This window comes from Centroberyx gerrardi, chromosome 18 (genome assembly GCF_048128805.1).
Source record: "Centroberyx gerrardi isolate f3 chromosome 18, fCenGer3.hap1.cur.20231027, whole genome shotgun sequence".
NCBI classification, from domain to species: Eukaryota; Metazoa; Chordata; class Actinopteri; order Beryciformes; family Berycidae; genus Centroberyx; species Centroberyx gerrardi.
Window position 1 is genome coordinate 22,784,439 of NC_136014.1, and position 15,505 is coordinate 22,799,943.

The 15,505-nt window shown below is 45.5% G+C and overlaps 1 protein-coding gene across 7 annotated transcripts in view; it reads left to right on the forward strand.

Moving 5' to 3' along the window:
- The window catches only part of epha7 (eph receptor A7), a 66,019-nt gene that overhangs the window by 12,601 nt on the left and 37,913 nt on the right, over positions 1-15,505 (forward strand). For all 7 annotated transcript variants that reach the window (XM_071899252.2, XM_071899254.2, XM_078290102.1 and 4 more), the window contains exons 4-5: positions 4,302-4,457; positions 11,323-11,658. In XM_071899252.2, the coding sequence (XP_071755353.1) occupies positions 4,302-4,457; positions 11,323-11,658 (492 nt within the window). The remainder of the gene's footprint in view (positions 1-4,301; positions 4,458-11,322; positions 11,659-15,505) is intronic.

Consider the following 15,505-nt stretch of genomic DNA (forward strand, 5'->3'; position numbering starts at 1 on the left):
CTCCGCAGCCCCGCTCCGCTCGCCGCGCCGCGCATTCTTTCCACATCCATCCCCACACACGGGCGGATTTAACACATAATCAGGCCGGACGGGAGGGTGGCCGGGGGGAGGAGGAGGGGGGGAGGCCCGGCTCTGACAGGACTCATCACGGTTGGGCCATGGAGACAGAAAGGCCCGCGCTCGTCCATCTCGCTCCGGCTCTCACAGTCTGCAGAACAGAGGGGGGAAATCTCCTGCGTTTCCCACACACTGCAGTCGCTTTGAACCACGACTGCAGCACATTGAGACAGATGGGGGAGAAACTCAATATTTCAGATGGCCTGTTTGTACCCTCCAGTGCCCTCTGTCCTCAGTTAGTAATAAGGATAGTAACCTTGATTGGATTTGAGGGTTTGCGAGCGAGCGAGGAAGCTTGTTTTCCAGTGTCTTGCGACTCGATGAATACATAGAAAAGCCGTTGTTCCGCAGCGATAGGGAGATTTTTTTTGAAATCCGATCGGTCAGCAAAGGGGCAAGATTAACCGAAGGGGTGGAAAAAAAACCCCAAGTGCCATGGCGTCACACCCAGACAAGGGAAATAATTATTTTCTATTCTGGCCCGGGGAAGGGATATGTCAGGCTGTCGTAAGAGGTCACTGCCGCTCCCCCTCCCGCTCTGTCCCTCATCCACAGTGTCATGCGTCCCGCTGCCAGAGCGTGAGAGAAGTTGGACGTAATTCAAGAATGCTAAGAAGCTTGGCAGCAGAGGAAAAAAGAAATAAACCAGTATCTTAGAAAAATACAGAAATCCATTTTTCCTTTTTCCGCGTGTGTGTGTGTGTCTGCATAAGATAAGGCTGCTCTGTCTCGCTCTCTGTCCCAACGCGCGCTGCGATCGAGACGTTAAAGTCGCAGGAGTGTTTGACTGTCTCTATCCCGGCGCTCCGAGGACCTCTCCTTTCTCTCACTCTTCTTCTCTCTGTGTAAAATTGCTGACTGCAGCCTGTCCCCCCCCCCCCATCGCTGAATGAAAAGTGCTTGACCACTGGAAGGGAAATTACAGATGCCGGCTCTGTAGCCTGCCGAGGAGCCGGCTGGAATGTAAGACTTGTATTTCTTTCCTCCCTCTCTGCTTAACCTCAACCCCGCTTCTCTGAGGACTGACTAATTTCTCAGTGTCGTAAATGAGGTGGCTGTTGTGTCTGCGCGCTTCGCTTTTTTAGTGGGCCTGTGTCAACAAGCACAAGCCATTAGTCGGGCCTTTATCCGCCTGCCAGAAGAAGACCAGACTTACAAAAATAGGCCTTTTTCAAGTAGTCGCCAGCCATACGCTTCATCCTCACCGATGTAATTACCTGGTCTGTAAGTCCTTGTGTCAAATTAGTGCAAGTTGTGAAGTGTCAGGAGGTTTGAACACTGTTTTAACGTGTTTGCGTGTCAGTATTTTGTCAGTAGGGTGTCAGTCATGTCAGTTAAGGAGGCTACAGGGTGAACAGACCTGCTGTAATTGATTGCTTCATAGATATTTTCATTCGGGGGGGGGGGGGGGGGGGGGGTGTTGCTGCAGGGACGATAGACAAAGAACCTATCACTCACTATCATGCAATCTCACCTAGCGGTTCGGCATCTCAGCGAAAGAGTGTCTTTACAGCATCTGGTGCCAGGAGTGGGAATTCGCCAGCAGTGTGTGTGTGCGCTGCTGGGACAGGAATGCTGGGCCGGGCCGGGTGTGTTTGTACTTGTCACTCAATGCGCTGCCAGTGGTGGGGAGAGGAGGAGAGGAGAGGAGAGGAGAGGACAGGACAGGACGGCGGCTGCTGAAATACTTAGCTACCCATGTCATACAGGCATTTGATTTTGAGGCCTAATTTGCCGCCTTGTTGCTTCTGTAAACATTTCCGGGTGCCAGACCCAGTCAGACACATTGATAAACACAGGGCTGTCACCGGAAAAACCGTGGAAAATAAACCATGTTTTGCGCGCAAACTCTTCAAGTTCAAGTTGTGTTGACTCTTTGAAAGCCCTCCCATCCCGGGGCCTGTGCTCGTCTTAATCTGGGCTGTGGATCCTCTCATCCGCTGGAGTGGCACTAGCGGCGGGAGATAGGCCCCGGTCCCTGCCGGGCTTTCCCCCTCCGCACACTGGCCACCCAGCAGATGAGCTCTCTGAAACCCAAAGGCAAACAGACATGCCGGCTTATCAGAATGTTTAAACAGCCTCGCATGGTGGGAGAAAGCAGCCTCTTAAACGGCATCTGGCCAATCTTTAACCTGCTGCAGAGAGAGCCGTTCAGTGTCATTATCAACACAGGCATCCACTGGGGAATATTTACTTAACCATATCAGATACCGCAACAAGACGTGCATTACTCTGGTGTTTGTCCAATGCTATCTCAGATCAGCACTGTACATACAGTAAGAGCAGCTAAATATGATGAGTAAGCGCTCGCAGACTCGGGAGTGTGTATGTTTCGGGCCGGTCAGCATTCAAGACCCGCCGCTCGCAGCCTCGTGGCTCTGTTTTCAATTACCAGCTCTCACAGGTAAAGAAAGATTAGAGATAAAATCATGTCTTTTTCCTCCTCCTGAAGAAAAAAAAAGAAAGGTCTTGTTTCACAAGGCTGTTGCAGTGCGATAAATAGAGAATGACAGGGCTTTCATGTAGCTGAAATGGGGATACCCAGTGCCTCGGCCTTCTCTCCATGCTGCTGTGGAAGTGTTAAAATGAGGAAACTCGGGTTCCTCCATCCTTCTTATCCTAGACCTGTCACACAGCTATAGGCCAATATTTTGAATCCCCGAAAAACAAACCAAAAAAAAAAAAAACGGCGTAACAGAGATCTGAAACTGGCGAACCTAGTATGAAAATCATTGCTCATTCCCCCAGCGGCTCATGAAAAATGCATTTTGAGTATAATTTGATAGTTTGTATGCAGACCTATTCACAGAAGTATAGATTTCCCGCAGATTGTTTAAGAAATCACGTGGCCTAGATTGCAGTTTTTCACCAGGCTTAGCTCGGTTTTCCACAAACAGCGGGTCACTGTGGATTAGCCGACTTCAAGCACTGAGGCGGAAAAAGACAGACCCGAAATAGACGTTTCACTGTTCACTAATACTTCAACGTGAACTTGACTAGCACATGTGATTCACAATGCTGCTCCTATGAATCACTGTATTTGTTGTGCTGTTTACTTTTTGCCGTTTGCATTTCTTCTGCTTTTGGTAGACATTTTTGCCTTGATGGTACTTGTCATTCTGTTGATTGGCTCTCTTGGGACACAGCAATTATGTCTAATTTTAGTGACCAAGTAGTTAAAATCAAGGCCGTAATTATTCAATTGTTATTTGACCACATAGCCAGTGATGCCTATGGTGGAGTGGAGATTATTCCTTGATTTTGATTTCCTGCTCATGTTCACCTATTTGGTCAAAGGTAATATGTCTGTGTTTTTTTCAAGCTCACTCCTTACTGTGTCTCCCTACTCTGCTGAACAGCTTTCCTTTTAAGAAACGGGACTAGGTTATAAACAAGCTCGACTTCTTTACCGGCATGAGGATTCGTCAGAATTCAAATAGCCTTGTTATTTTTCTCTCAAAGGGAGAGGTTGTCGTCTTTCCCGGGGCAAAGGCTCCGACGGGATATTTTTGATGTGTTTTGAACGCGTTTGTCTCAGCCTGCTGATGAAGCCTGAGGGGCGGGCTGATCCAAAGACTCAAAGCTTCGAGATGTGAACACACTCATAATGGTTTGTTCTGTCATGCCCTCTTCATGACGGGAATTCATAAAGTGTGAACCAAACCCTCTGTGCAGCTGCATTCGCACAGGGCTAATGTCACCTGAGGACGTCATGTGTGGGATTTTAAAAGTAAAAAAAAATTCTATATTTTGGTGAAGACAAAGGTTCCCTGGTAATACTAATCCTGTGTGAATCAAACTGTTTCAGCCATAATTTGTTTGTGGCAAGTGATTTCTTTTTCTTCTTCTTCTTCTAGACATGTGATTTCTATATTTCTGCTGTCATGAAAATTGGAGGCAGTAGTGGAATCTATAGGGGAAGGTTTTGAAAGCCATTTTCAGCGCAAATTTCAAGTTTTGCTAAATCAGGAAGTGACAAATTGTAAAATCTTGACCAGTAGCGCTGACAACCGGTGATTTCATTGAATTTCATTATGTCATGCAAATGTGTTTTCACGAGACACAGAGGTTAAGGAGTAATTCATTAATTACATGAGATCCCCCCCCATAATACTAGTCCAATTTCTCTCTTCCTCCTCCTCTCTCCCCCTGCCTCATACTTTTTTTGTTTTCTCCTTCCACAGCGTGCGGTCGCGGCTTCTACAAGTCTTCCTCCCAGGACCTGCAGTGCTCTCGCTGTCCGGCGCACAGCTTCAACGACCGCGAGGGCTCCTGGCGCTGCGACTGCGAGGACGGCTACTACCGAGCGCTGTCCGACCCGCCGTCTGTGGCCTGCACGAGTAAGTAGCCTCCCGCCGCGTCGCTGCTATAGGTAAACACGGGACAGCCCCGCTACCAGGATGTGAATTTAAATAAACACAGGAAAACACACTCCGGGGACCGCTCTGCCCATGCCAGATACGTCCGAATCTGCAGCGGTCTCCTGAAAGCCCTGGATTCGTTCCCCATGCTCTCCGGAGTCGCAGCAGTCACCCTGCCTCCCAGTCTGTCATTATAATTATGTTTGCAGGCTTGCGTGTCTGTTCTCTGTCTTAGCTGGTTGCTAATGATGAGAGGAGCAATTTGCCATTTCCCGTCTAAAAGATTGCAATTACAGTCGGCAGCACCGGCCCAGGCAGCGCCCCGCGTCTCCATTTGTCCTGGCCAATGTAGCAGCTATGTGACAGCCATTGATGGCTTATTTACACAGGCCGGGGGATTCGGTTTGAAGGGTGGGGCTCATTTGCTCCCGAATCCGTTCTCAAACGAGTTCATTTCAAGGTGCCGCTGGATTGGTTTTTCCTGCTGCCTCCCAGCTACTGTACATGTTTTACCCGGGGAGAGGAAGGCCGAACCCTGGCAGCGTTAGTGCTGCGCTTTATCTATCGAGCCAAACAGGACCCCTAAACACAATCTCTGCACCTTATCTGTGTGCCTTCACTCTGCTGATAATGTATCGCAAGAGAGTTTTCCAGTCTCCGAGATTTGCCTAGAGGCTGCGAGAAACTGAGTTCAATCATTTGTTTGACCAATTTATTAAAAAACAGAGAGTGGATAAAATAATAATTAAGATTGCGGTAATCTGTTTTAGTTCATTTCCCGCTGATTAAAAACAACTAAAACTGTCAAGTTATGTATGCGGGAAGTCAACATCGCCTGGTTTACATCCTGAGCGCTGCCACTTTCTCCCCACACACCCAAAGTAGGCCAAGTCAGAATCTCTAATTGCGTGTGTGTGCCTGTCCCTGTGTGTGTGTGTGTGTGTGAGAGAGAGAGAGAGAAAGAGATAAAGTAGATAGCGTAGATATTATGCAACTAACAGAATTTATAGCATTGACTTGGCTGGTCTATCTATTAAACCAATCAGAGAGTCAAATATAGTTAGGGTTATGGATGTGGGAGTCGCCCTGGGTTTACCAGCCACAGGGCGTCTTAATGTTGTAAATGTCATATGAAAAATGTATCTTTGTCAGTCATGGCTGCCTGTAAAGCTACACTTTAAGCAACATTTCTACTTCTACTTGCCCCAAACTCTTTACCTCCAAATAACCCCAGTGCACAAGTAAGTTTGTGTGAAATTGGTAACCAGAAGTGTTTGTTTCAGCCATAAATTATTTGGAAAGTGCCTTGAAAATAGCTGATTTTCATAGGAGCTTTAGCACCCTGGTGGAACAATACATTTTCTGGGGGTGGTGGGTAAAACTGAAAATATGTCGGCGAGCCTGAATCTTTCAAAAAAAAAAAGGAATAAAATATTATCTTTAAAACACTGAGTCAGATAGAGGGCTGCGAGAACATGATTACGATCAATCACTTGGATGACTGGAAGTCTTGAGCGGGGAAAAGTTATTATCAAGGATCTGAGTTATAATGTCCCACTAACATATTATCTATCATTAAAGCATCAGCCTTCTGTTTTGTATTGTAGTTGCCTGTTTTCCTATCCGAACACTTGACACATTTGGGGGAAAAGGTTTCTGTACTTGTCTTTAAATAGCCACTTGGCATTATTAGCGTTCCTCATGTAAATGAAGGGGCAGCTAGTCGGGGACTTGCAGCTAGTTGGGTCCCATGGTTTCAAACAGGAATGCCAACAATCCAGTTGACAGAAACTACAAACCACTACCAACCACTAATCCCTTAAAATAACCTTACATTTACATGAATTTACATTAATTCCCCTTAATTCATGCAAAATCCCCTTAAAATTAGTTATTATTAGTTATTAATGGTGGAGACCCCATCGCAACCCCCTTAAACACCCCCTTAATTTTTGACTGCTTACTTTCTAATATAGCCTAATGAAAAATTCAGGGATACAGGAACTTTCCATTAATAACCCTGTAAACCGTGCACAAAAGACAAAAATAAAAACCCTTAATTACTAGCGTCTCCATGAATCAACCCATGAATAAATCCCTTAAAAATTAAGGAGTTTGGTTTGACTAGTGTCTAGTGAAGAAAAATGAATGAGCTACATTTCTAAATATTAACATATTCCTTTACCACATTAACCTGTGCTACTTTCACTGTTGAACCAAACCCAAATTTGTCTGCTTAACTCAATTCCCCGCACCATGTGACACAAACAAGGACATAATTCAGGCCGAGCAATTTGAGGTGCTTGTTTCCTGGCAGTGACCGCGAACCAGCAAACCAAAGGCTCTGTGTACCATGGAACCAACCATACAGATCCTGTTACAGCAGACAGGTCCATTACTCACTTCTCCAACCATCCTAATCGGATGTTAACGCTTCGCTGTAACGTCTTGCACTGATCAAGGACAGAACACACATGCAGCAGAAAGAATAAAAAAGTTCCCACTTCTTTGCCGTGTCCTCTGGCTGTTCCCCTATGGGTAATCACCTTGGCAAAGTAGTGCTGTAATTACTGAAGTTGCCTAATGCACACTTTCCATTATTCATTTTCATTAACTTTGGGTCTCCACTTAATGACCCCATACCATTATATGTAAATATGTATTTTTAAGTTGTATGAATTACTTCACCCGCCTCCTCATTCGCCCTGTAGAATTTTTTGCATGGCTTTCTGTACGTGCATTTCCTCAATCACTGCTGGATTAAATCAGTATGACCAATAGTCACTGTGATTTTCTTTTTCAAGCCTCATCCAGACCAGGAGTGAATAGTAATTGAAAATGAATTTGCACTGCCTGAACAAATAGCTTGATTGACAGATTTTTTTAAATAGGGGTTTGTAAAGCTACCATATCGTAGGCCTTGGCCAAACAGTGAGATGGATCTCTGGCACACAGAGATTAAGAATGTGTCTATGAGGATTTGAGAGGAAATGAGATGAAGATGTAATGTGGGGACATGAAAAGCCAAATCCACGCTGAATAAAGATGAGGAAAGAAGTTCCAAAAACACAGCCCCAAATACATTGTTTCCCATGTGGTATGCGTTGAGAGGGAGGGGGCGAAAAAAGGAAACGCTTTTGTTTATAGAATATTTGTCCACGCCATTCATATGCAAAGTCCTGAGAAAATGAAATATATGGGGATGGCTGGGAGGCATTTCTCCAGAGGCAGGGCACAGACTGGAGTTGTTGACAGGTTTGGGAGTGGGCATCAATCATGCAACAGCTGTGAGCGGTGCTGGCGCTAGCAGGGGCTGAAAAGGGCAGTTGTGAGCAGCCGTCTCCCCCCTCGCAGCCCCCCGTCGTCCCCCTCGAAAATTTGCCACCTCAACAAGTTGACATCAGAAGGTCCATCCTGCCTGGAGTTACTAGGAGGGGCCGCAGAACATAGGAGCTAGTGTTATATCAGAATTTTGACTATGATACCAATGCTAAGTTTAATATCCAAAAAACTAATACTGCTGCAATACCACAGCAAACAAGGAAAACCATCAAGGAACGTCAGAGTCACTGAGATGCTTTGCCAAATTCCTTAACTAAACTTAACTTAACAGCTATGTAGCAACATTGCATAGGGCTTTTTATGTTTTTATGGACTGTTTGATGCTGTTTTTCGTGTTTTCGGCTGCTTGACTCCGACTGCTGCAATCCACTGTCAGTAACCAGACTGAGGCTCAGGCACAGATTCACTAAAAGTTTCTCAGTGAATAAGACCAAAACCAACTGAGGAGCATAAAAAAAATGTGTAGATATCTCTCAGAACACAATCTCAGTGAATCTGAACCTCATCTATTACAATCGTTCTTTTACTTTTTTACTATTCCACTTCTCCACATGCCATCTGCACATATAAACTCTCCAGAGGCGACGCTGAAATGGAATTTCAGCTTGCAGAACCACACTCAGTGAAAGTATCAAACATTTATAAAATTCAATTTCAAATTCAATATTGAAGTAGTGTTGAAATTTGGGTTATTGTGACAACACTGGTAAGTACTCGTTTCTGCACTCCTCTTCGTGGCTTCCCTCATGCAGGGCTTTTCTGCAGCCACATCATTAGAGGCCGGGTCAAGGGGTCACAACACACATTTGTAGAGTAAGGATTACCTCATGGGCGATTTGAATACCACTCGGCCCTACCGCCCCTCTCCCCGCATCTCTCCAATTAGAGCGCAGCTAGCTAATAGGCTGTGGAGGGTTAAGGCGGCCCAGAGCACCTCTCAAGGCCGATAAGCACTGGATTCTTCTCTCCTAAGCTTGGATTTACTCAGGTCTCACAACTCTGCGCAGAGTCGAGACGGGCTTTGCAACATGACCTAAAAAAACGATCAGCCGCTACATTACGGCATTTTCTACGGAAGCTTATTATGTGGACTGGGTAATTCTGTTCGACTGAAGGCATGTCTGTTGCTTTCTCACCGCTGTTGCACATGGGAGTGAGAATGTGTTACCGGGGTTGTTTATTCAATAAAATCACAGGTTCACAGGTTGAAATCTGGAGAACAAGCGCTATGACAGCATGCAAATGAATTGGCAGGACACATATAAACTGTGCATGCACATATTGCATATATATATTTATACACAACAACACAGATACACACACACACACACACACACTCCCTCACCCATGCTTGGTCACACCGGCGGTGTTGGAGAGAAGCTAGCTTGTGATTGAGACATTTCAGACTGTGGGGGCCATGGCAGGCTAATCCGTGAAATGAAACTTGACTGGGAGGAGGGGTGAGAGGAGAGAACATGAAGAGATAAGACAGAGAGTGGGGGAGTGAGAGACAGGGAAAAAAAAAAAAAAGTAAAAGAAGAGGGAGAGAGCGACAAGCCCTTGAGCTATGAGGATGAGCAGCCAGACGGCGAAGGGCTCAGGATGCGTCGCGAATCTGTGCTGCAGGTAAAGTGGGGGCAGAAGAGTTTCATATTGCCGAATCCAGACAGGAGCACACCCTGACAAAACAAAGCGACGGCGAGGAAGAGGAGGAAGCAGTGAGAGGAGGAGGAGGAGGAGGGGAAAGGCGTCGCGGCTTACTAGAAAACAAAAGAGAAAAGACAAAGGTCACGCAGATCCAGCATCAGTCTAATCTAATTTCCTCCTGCCTCTTGTGAGTGAGAAATCGCCGCTTTGATCTCTGACACCTGAGACCCAAATGAGAGTGGCATGAGCAAAATGAGATATTATCGTTGGTAACCGTGGCCATGGAAATGCGGCACAAAAGAGCCCCGAGACGCGTGCGTGTGCATGCGTGTGTGTGTTTGGGCACACCTTTCCCTTTGTCCGTGAGGAGGATGGAGAGCGCAGGTCGAGTGTCAGTGCCAAGGCTGAAGTCGAGTGTTGCTATCAGTAGTCACTCCTCTCCACTTCACCTGCCACAGGTGGCTCTTTCATCTTCTGAGTCCACAGCCTCTCTCTCTTATCTCGCCCAATAATCATGAATATGGATGCCTCCGTCGAGCCCATTCGTTCTACTGGGTGGAATAAGGGGGAAAAAAACAACAACTAAGTGCTGTATTAATGAGGCCGAATATTGTGATAGCAGATTTGGCTCTATGCATATGCATGACCTATTTGTAAGTTAATGTGACAAATTTAATGAGATGATCCAGAGAGGTCCCTCCCTCCAAGATTCCCTCAAAGAAGAGTTCGCACGAAAAACGGAGCCGTTTAAGTCTCTCTGTGTGAAGGAAATGAAGATGTTTTTTAAAACACTCATAAACAAAGAATACAAGTCATAATCTTTACTGCATTAGGGGGAAATAAAGCATTCACTCCGTTTATTTATATCAACATCTGGGTCATAAAAACCGAAAGCCTGGAATTTGAATGATAAAAGCAGCAATTTGTTATTCATCGCTTTATGAGATGAGCTAATCTCTTTGCCATTACGCGAACATTTCCAGGGAAATGGTCTGTGTTGAACTGCAGTTTTGGGAGTATGGAATTTGGTGGTTATTGTATGTCAAGTGATATTCTATATGGCGGCCGTTGTGCGCCGATAACTTGGGTTTTAATCTTGTTCATAAATTCCTGGGTGAGTCAGACTTTCAGACTGCCTCTATTTTTTTCAAAGACATTAACTTTAAGTGTCTTGTCTGCGTGATATATTGAGAAGCAAAGCCAGTAAACCCATTGTCTCCTGGTGGGATAGTTGTATGTTTTCGGGGAACAGAGCGACAGAGAGAGTGAGCGAGTGTCTCTGGCTTCAAGCAGCTGATGCCCTGCTCAGCATCCATTTACCCACGTAACCGTGTCTCAGCCATTTCCATAGCAGCCGCACATTTTATGCTTTTAAAATTCTCCAAGTAAACAAACCAAAGCCCTGGATGAATCACCAACTGCTGCTGCTAATGTATGCATGTATGTAAAGGAGTGTTGGGGATTTTAGACCAGTGGGCTATCCCTTTAATGATAATTCATAGATGATGAAGTTGGACTGATATAAAAACAGCGTTGCATGAACTATGACTACGAAGTGATTTTCCCTTTGAAACTCTGCACTCCGCACCTTTTATTTCACAGCCTTATTACATTGACCTTGGCGCTTGCCGGAGTTTGACTTCCCTTCTGCGTACCTGTACCATTTTTTTTTCTGGATCTGAGTCCTATTATAATTGAGTGTCAGTGTTTGGCTCTGGGGCGAGAGCTGGCATGTCCCATAGTGTTTTTCGGAGAACAGTGAAAGCACAGATCCAGTCAATGCACACGCTTGGCTGTCACTTTCCTTGGCACTCGGTTATTTAACTCTGGCTTCCTCCGTGTCCGCCCCTGACAGGACCTCCCTCGGCGCCGCAGAACCTGGTCTACAACATCAACCAGACCACCGTCGGCCTGGAGTGGAGCCCGCCGGCCGACACGGGTGGGCGCAACGACGTCACCTACAGGATTATATGCCGGCGGTGCGGCTGGGAGCCGGAGGAGTGCGTGCCGTGCGGGGGAAACGTGGGATACTCTCCCCAGCAGGCGGGATTAGTGGACACCTACGTGACGGTCGTGGACCTGCTCGCCCACGCCAACTACACTTTCGAGGTGGAGGCGGTCAACGGCGTGTCCGACCTGAGCCGCACGCAGAGGCTGTTCGCCGCCGTCAGCATCGCAACCGGCCAAGCAGGTAAGGAGTCTCCCTCTGCAGAGCTGTGCATCACTTGCATCCCAGTCATTGTTGCCCTGCTACACCCAAACAGCTTTCATGATGATGTTGACTTGCACTTTGAAAAGTTGTGTGTGTGGGCTGGAAGTGCCTTTTTTTGATTGAATTACTGTAGAGGGAAATGTTAATGCTTGAAAGAAACACTTGATGTGCTGAGCTGTTCTGGATAGGCTCGAGTTGAAAAGGTCCTTTCAAGGTAAAGCCGAAGTTGGGAAATGTTTGGCCATAACCGGTCTAGGCACACAACACAGTAAACAGGGTATAAAATATAGTAGTATAGAATTCAACCTTTCCCTGCAGCTGAGCGAGTGTTAGGCATCAGGAACATGGGGATTGACAGTTTAATTTTGAAAACCTCTCACTTGCAAGCTACCGTAATGATTCCCCATTAGCATTAATGACCATAGTTTGATATGATCCATAATATTTCCAGTTTGCATATTACCCAGATTAATTTAATGTGTATATCAGCACTACGGTGGCAAACATTATTAGCCTAGCAATGATGCAGACTCCCAGTGGTACCTTAAGAGCCACTATGCGCAGCTCAGTCTCAAGGGAATCTACTATAATTAAAATGCTGGATTTTGTGGTGACAAACTCTAAAGGCTTTTTTATTCATTATTTCTATGGATCCACCAAACAAGATTCCTCTTTCATGCTCGAGCATCCATGAAAAACAGTTGGCCCAAAAGGGTATACTGACTGTGGTGATTAAAAGAAGCCTGGCTGTTGTTTAAGAGAGTGAACTGAAAGTTTGGCTGCATGTTTTATTATAACCTGCGCTGCTGGCTAACTAAACTCGCCCTCTGGCTTTTCGCGATGATTCATCACCTGGTTTCTTTTCTCACCGTGTTGGTTTAGTCATTGGCATTCGCGTCACAGTTTTAGTATCGTATTAAGCGAAGCCGCTCACCTGCCATCTTTCTATCTCAAAAGTTCAAAGCGTAAATCTTCAGGAGGCCGTATTTTACTACATGGTTTCGTCATACTGCCTTACTTTTTTCCCGCTTGTGCCAAAGAGAAAAGAACAAAACACTTAAGGGAAGCGCATTTATTAACAAAATAAATATGTCAGAGGTTCTAGGAGATGTGTGTGAGAGAGTGAGAGAAAGACAGAGACAGAGAGAGAGAAAGACAGAGAGGGAGAGAGAGAGAGAGAGAGAGAGAGAGGCATCCAGTTGAATGGGTGTGTGTGGGGTAAACAGTGGGGATGATGTATTTGGCGTGGCTCGCTTCGTGACAGAGACACACGCTGGAATGTGCCGAGGGGTCGGCCCCGGCCAAGGACACGAGGACGTCGGGAGGGGGGAGACCTGCAGGAAAAAGGCAGAAAAAAACAATTAACACATGCTCTTTCAGAGTCACTTATAATTACACGTGGCATGTTGACAACAGACAATTACTCTGTTAACCCGGCGGAGTATTCAGCCATCAGCTATTGTGAAAGAGCTTGGCCAAGATGGTGTGATGTTAATTGTTTCAAGTAAAGTGGCACCATTTGAAGTGCTACAGTAGAATACCTCAAGATAATCCTCCTCTGTCTTTGATTGACATATGAGACTGCCTAACCTATACAGTGCAGGGTAATGTAGGTAGGTAATTGTACCAATATTTGGGGATTGAAGCTGCCAATAGCTGATGTTTTGTGCTGATATTCAGTAGCTTTAAATTTGACAATTTTTCCCCCGAGAATTGTATTCTTGTCAGGTGGGAAAAGCCTCTGAAACAGCATTTAGACCATTATGGGACACTAGAACTCTCCATTGAAACCCAATTAAATTATTTTAGGGTGAGCAGCTCTTTACGGCAGAGTGAGCCATCCCACCTATTCAATGGTAGGGAAACTCTGGGATAGAATACTACATTTAAATGAAGAATGAATTTACAGAAACTATTATTGAAAAGAATTCATGAATAAATAAAATGTGCAAAATCAGATTTTCAATGTAGGGTTTTACAGATGGTCTTTATGTAGCTGTGGTCAGGGAGAAACTTCATATACTTCCATAATAACATGACTGGGCGATATCTGATATTTTATAAAAGGCCAATATTGTGCCGATATCGATTTAACCCCACCAAATCACCAAGGTGGCAGATCATTTGCCTTTAGCTGGAATGCAGAACATCTAGGTAATAGTCGGCGGGTGACGCCCACCTGACGGCTCGCTCTCGACCTCCCATCTCGACCTGAAACGAGCCGGGCGCCGCGGGGCTCATCGTCCTGCTCAGCGGAGCCTCACTGTGTCCAGTGCTCTCTGGGCTGTTAGGGAATGCTTGAGCGCTTTGTAATTGGAACGTCGGAGCTTCCTAAAACAATCGGTCCTTCCCGAGCAAGCATGCAGGACCGCTCATTAGAGAATGACTGCATTATTAAAGCTTTTACGGCTCATCATTCAGAATTGATTAACCTTTGCTGGTGAGGCGGTAGAGCCCCATAGCGGTGAAAGAACCTTAAAAAGAGAAACCCTCCATCCTCCATCCCTCCCCATCTCCACCTCCTGCATGATAATCAGCATGTACATAGTAGCTGGGGACCGGGGGAATGAACACGCAGTGTGTGAATACAGATGGTGATCCATCTGATGAGGAATTCACACCTCCCCTAATTACACCAAAGGAAATGTCTGGAGTGAGGCTGGAGCTACACAAGGTGCTGAGTGCTTATTGTTCCCAGAAACCTAATTACCTCTCAGCTCTGTCTTAAATGAGTTTAAGTAGAGGCTGCAAGTTCGTAAGCTTGATTTCTCAAGCTCTCTCCTCCCAGCAGGTGAATGGAAATTTGTCGTGTTGAAGATTTCAGCCTCTTTTCCATGGGCGTACGCTGGAAGTTAGTGTGCGATTCAATCAGCACTCTATTGTGAGTTGACAACGCTGCAGTTGCCCTCCGCACCGTAGCTTTCTTCAAGCACGCTTGTAAACAAGGCCTTTTGTTCTTCCAGCACGCTTGTGAGTGGCCATTTCTCATAGAATAACCATTAATATTTATTCAAGTGAGTGTTCACATCTCTGAGCCAGAAAAATCACTGTGGAGAAGGGCACAGAAATAGGATTCGAAATTGGTTATGGGAAAGGCTACAGGACCTGTGTGTGTGTGTGTGTGTGTGTGTGTGTGTGTGTGTGTGTGTGTGTGTGTGTGTGCGCTGTGTGTGTGCTGTGTGTGCTGTGTCCAAGCCCAGTGAAATGGGGTTTAGGTGCGATCAGCAAGAGGTGTAAACAATATAATGAGTGAGAGAAAGAGCCTGTGGAAATTGATTGTAATGCTGACTGCTTGTATTAGCCAGCAGCACAAAGCCCGCTTACACTCACATACCAACTTTAACAATTGTTGAGCTGTGCTGTGAAGTATTCACAGACTTGATGTTTGAGTCAGACTAGAGAAAGGGTGTGACTTAACCACATGCATTATTTAGACCTTTAGACTGTAGAGATGAGTTTGAGTTGAAACAGCTCAGAATAGCAATAATAGAAAACATTTTCTAACTTAGGGACACGCTGAAATTATTTCATGAGAGTAAGAAATGTTCGTCAAAAGAAAGAAATCAGTGAATGGATTCAGACGATGTTTTCTCTGTGTTTATTTTTAGCACTTTGTTGTGCAACACTGTGTGAACTTGGGAGGATGTTGTAGTCCCCTCAAGTACAAACCTACTTAAACATTCAAAGAGAACAACGGGCTATTCCCTTTGCTACAATCTCTCAGTGAAAAAAAATGCATTGAGGCACGCAAGAATGTAAGCTAAGCATTTCACTTTGATCTGAAAAGCCTCCCTGCCCTTGCGTTGTGTGAAAAAGCAAATGTTCA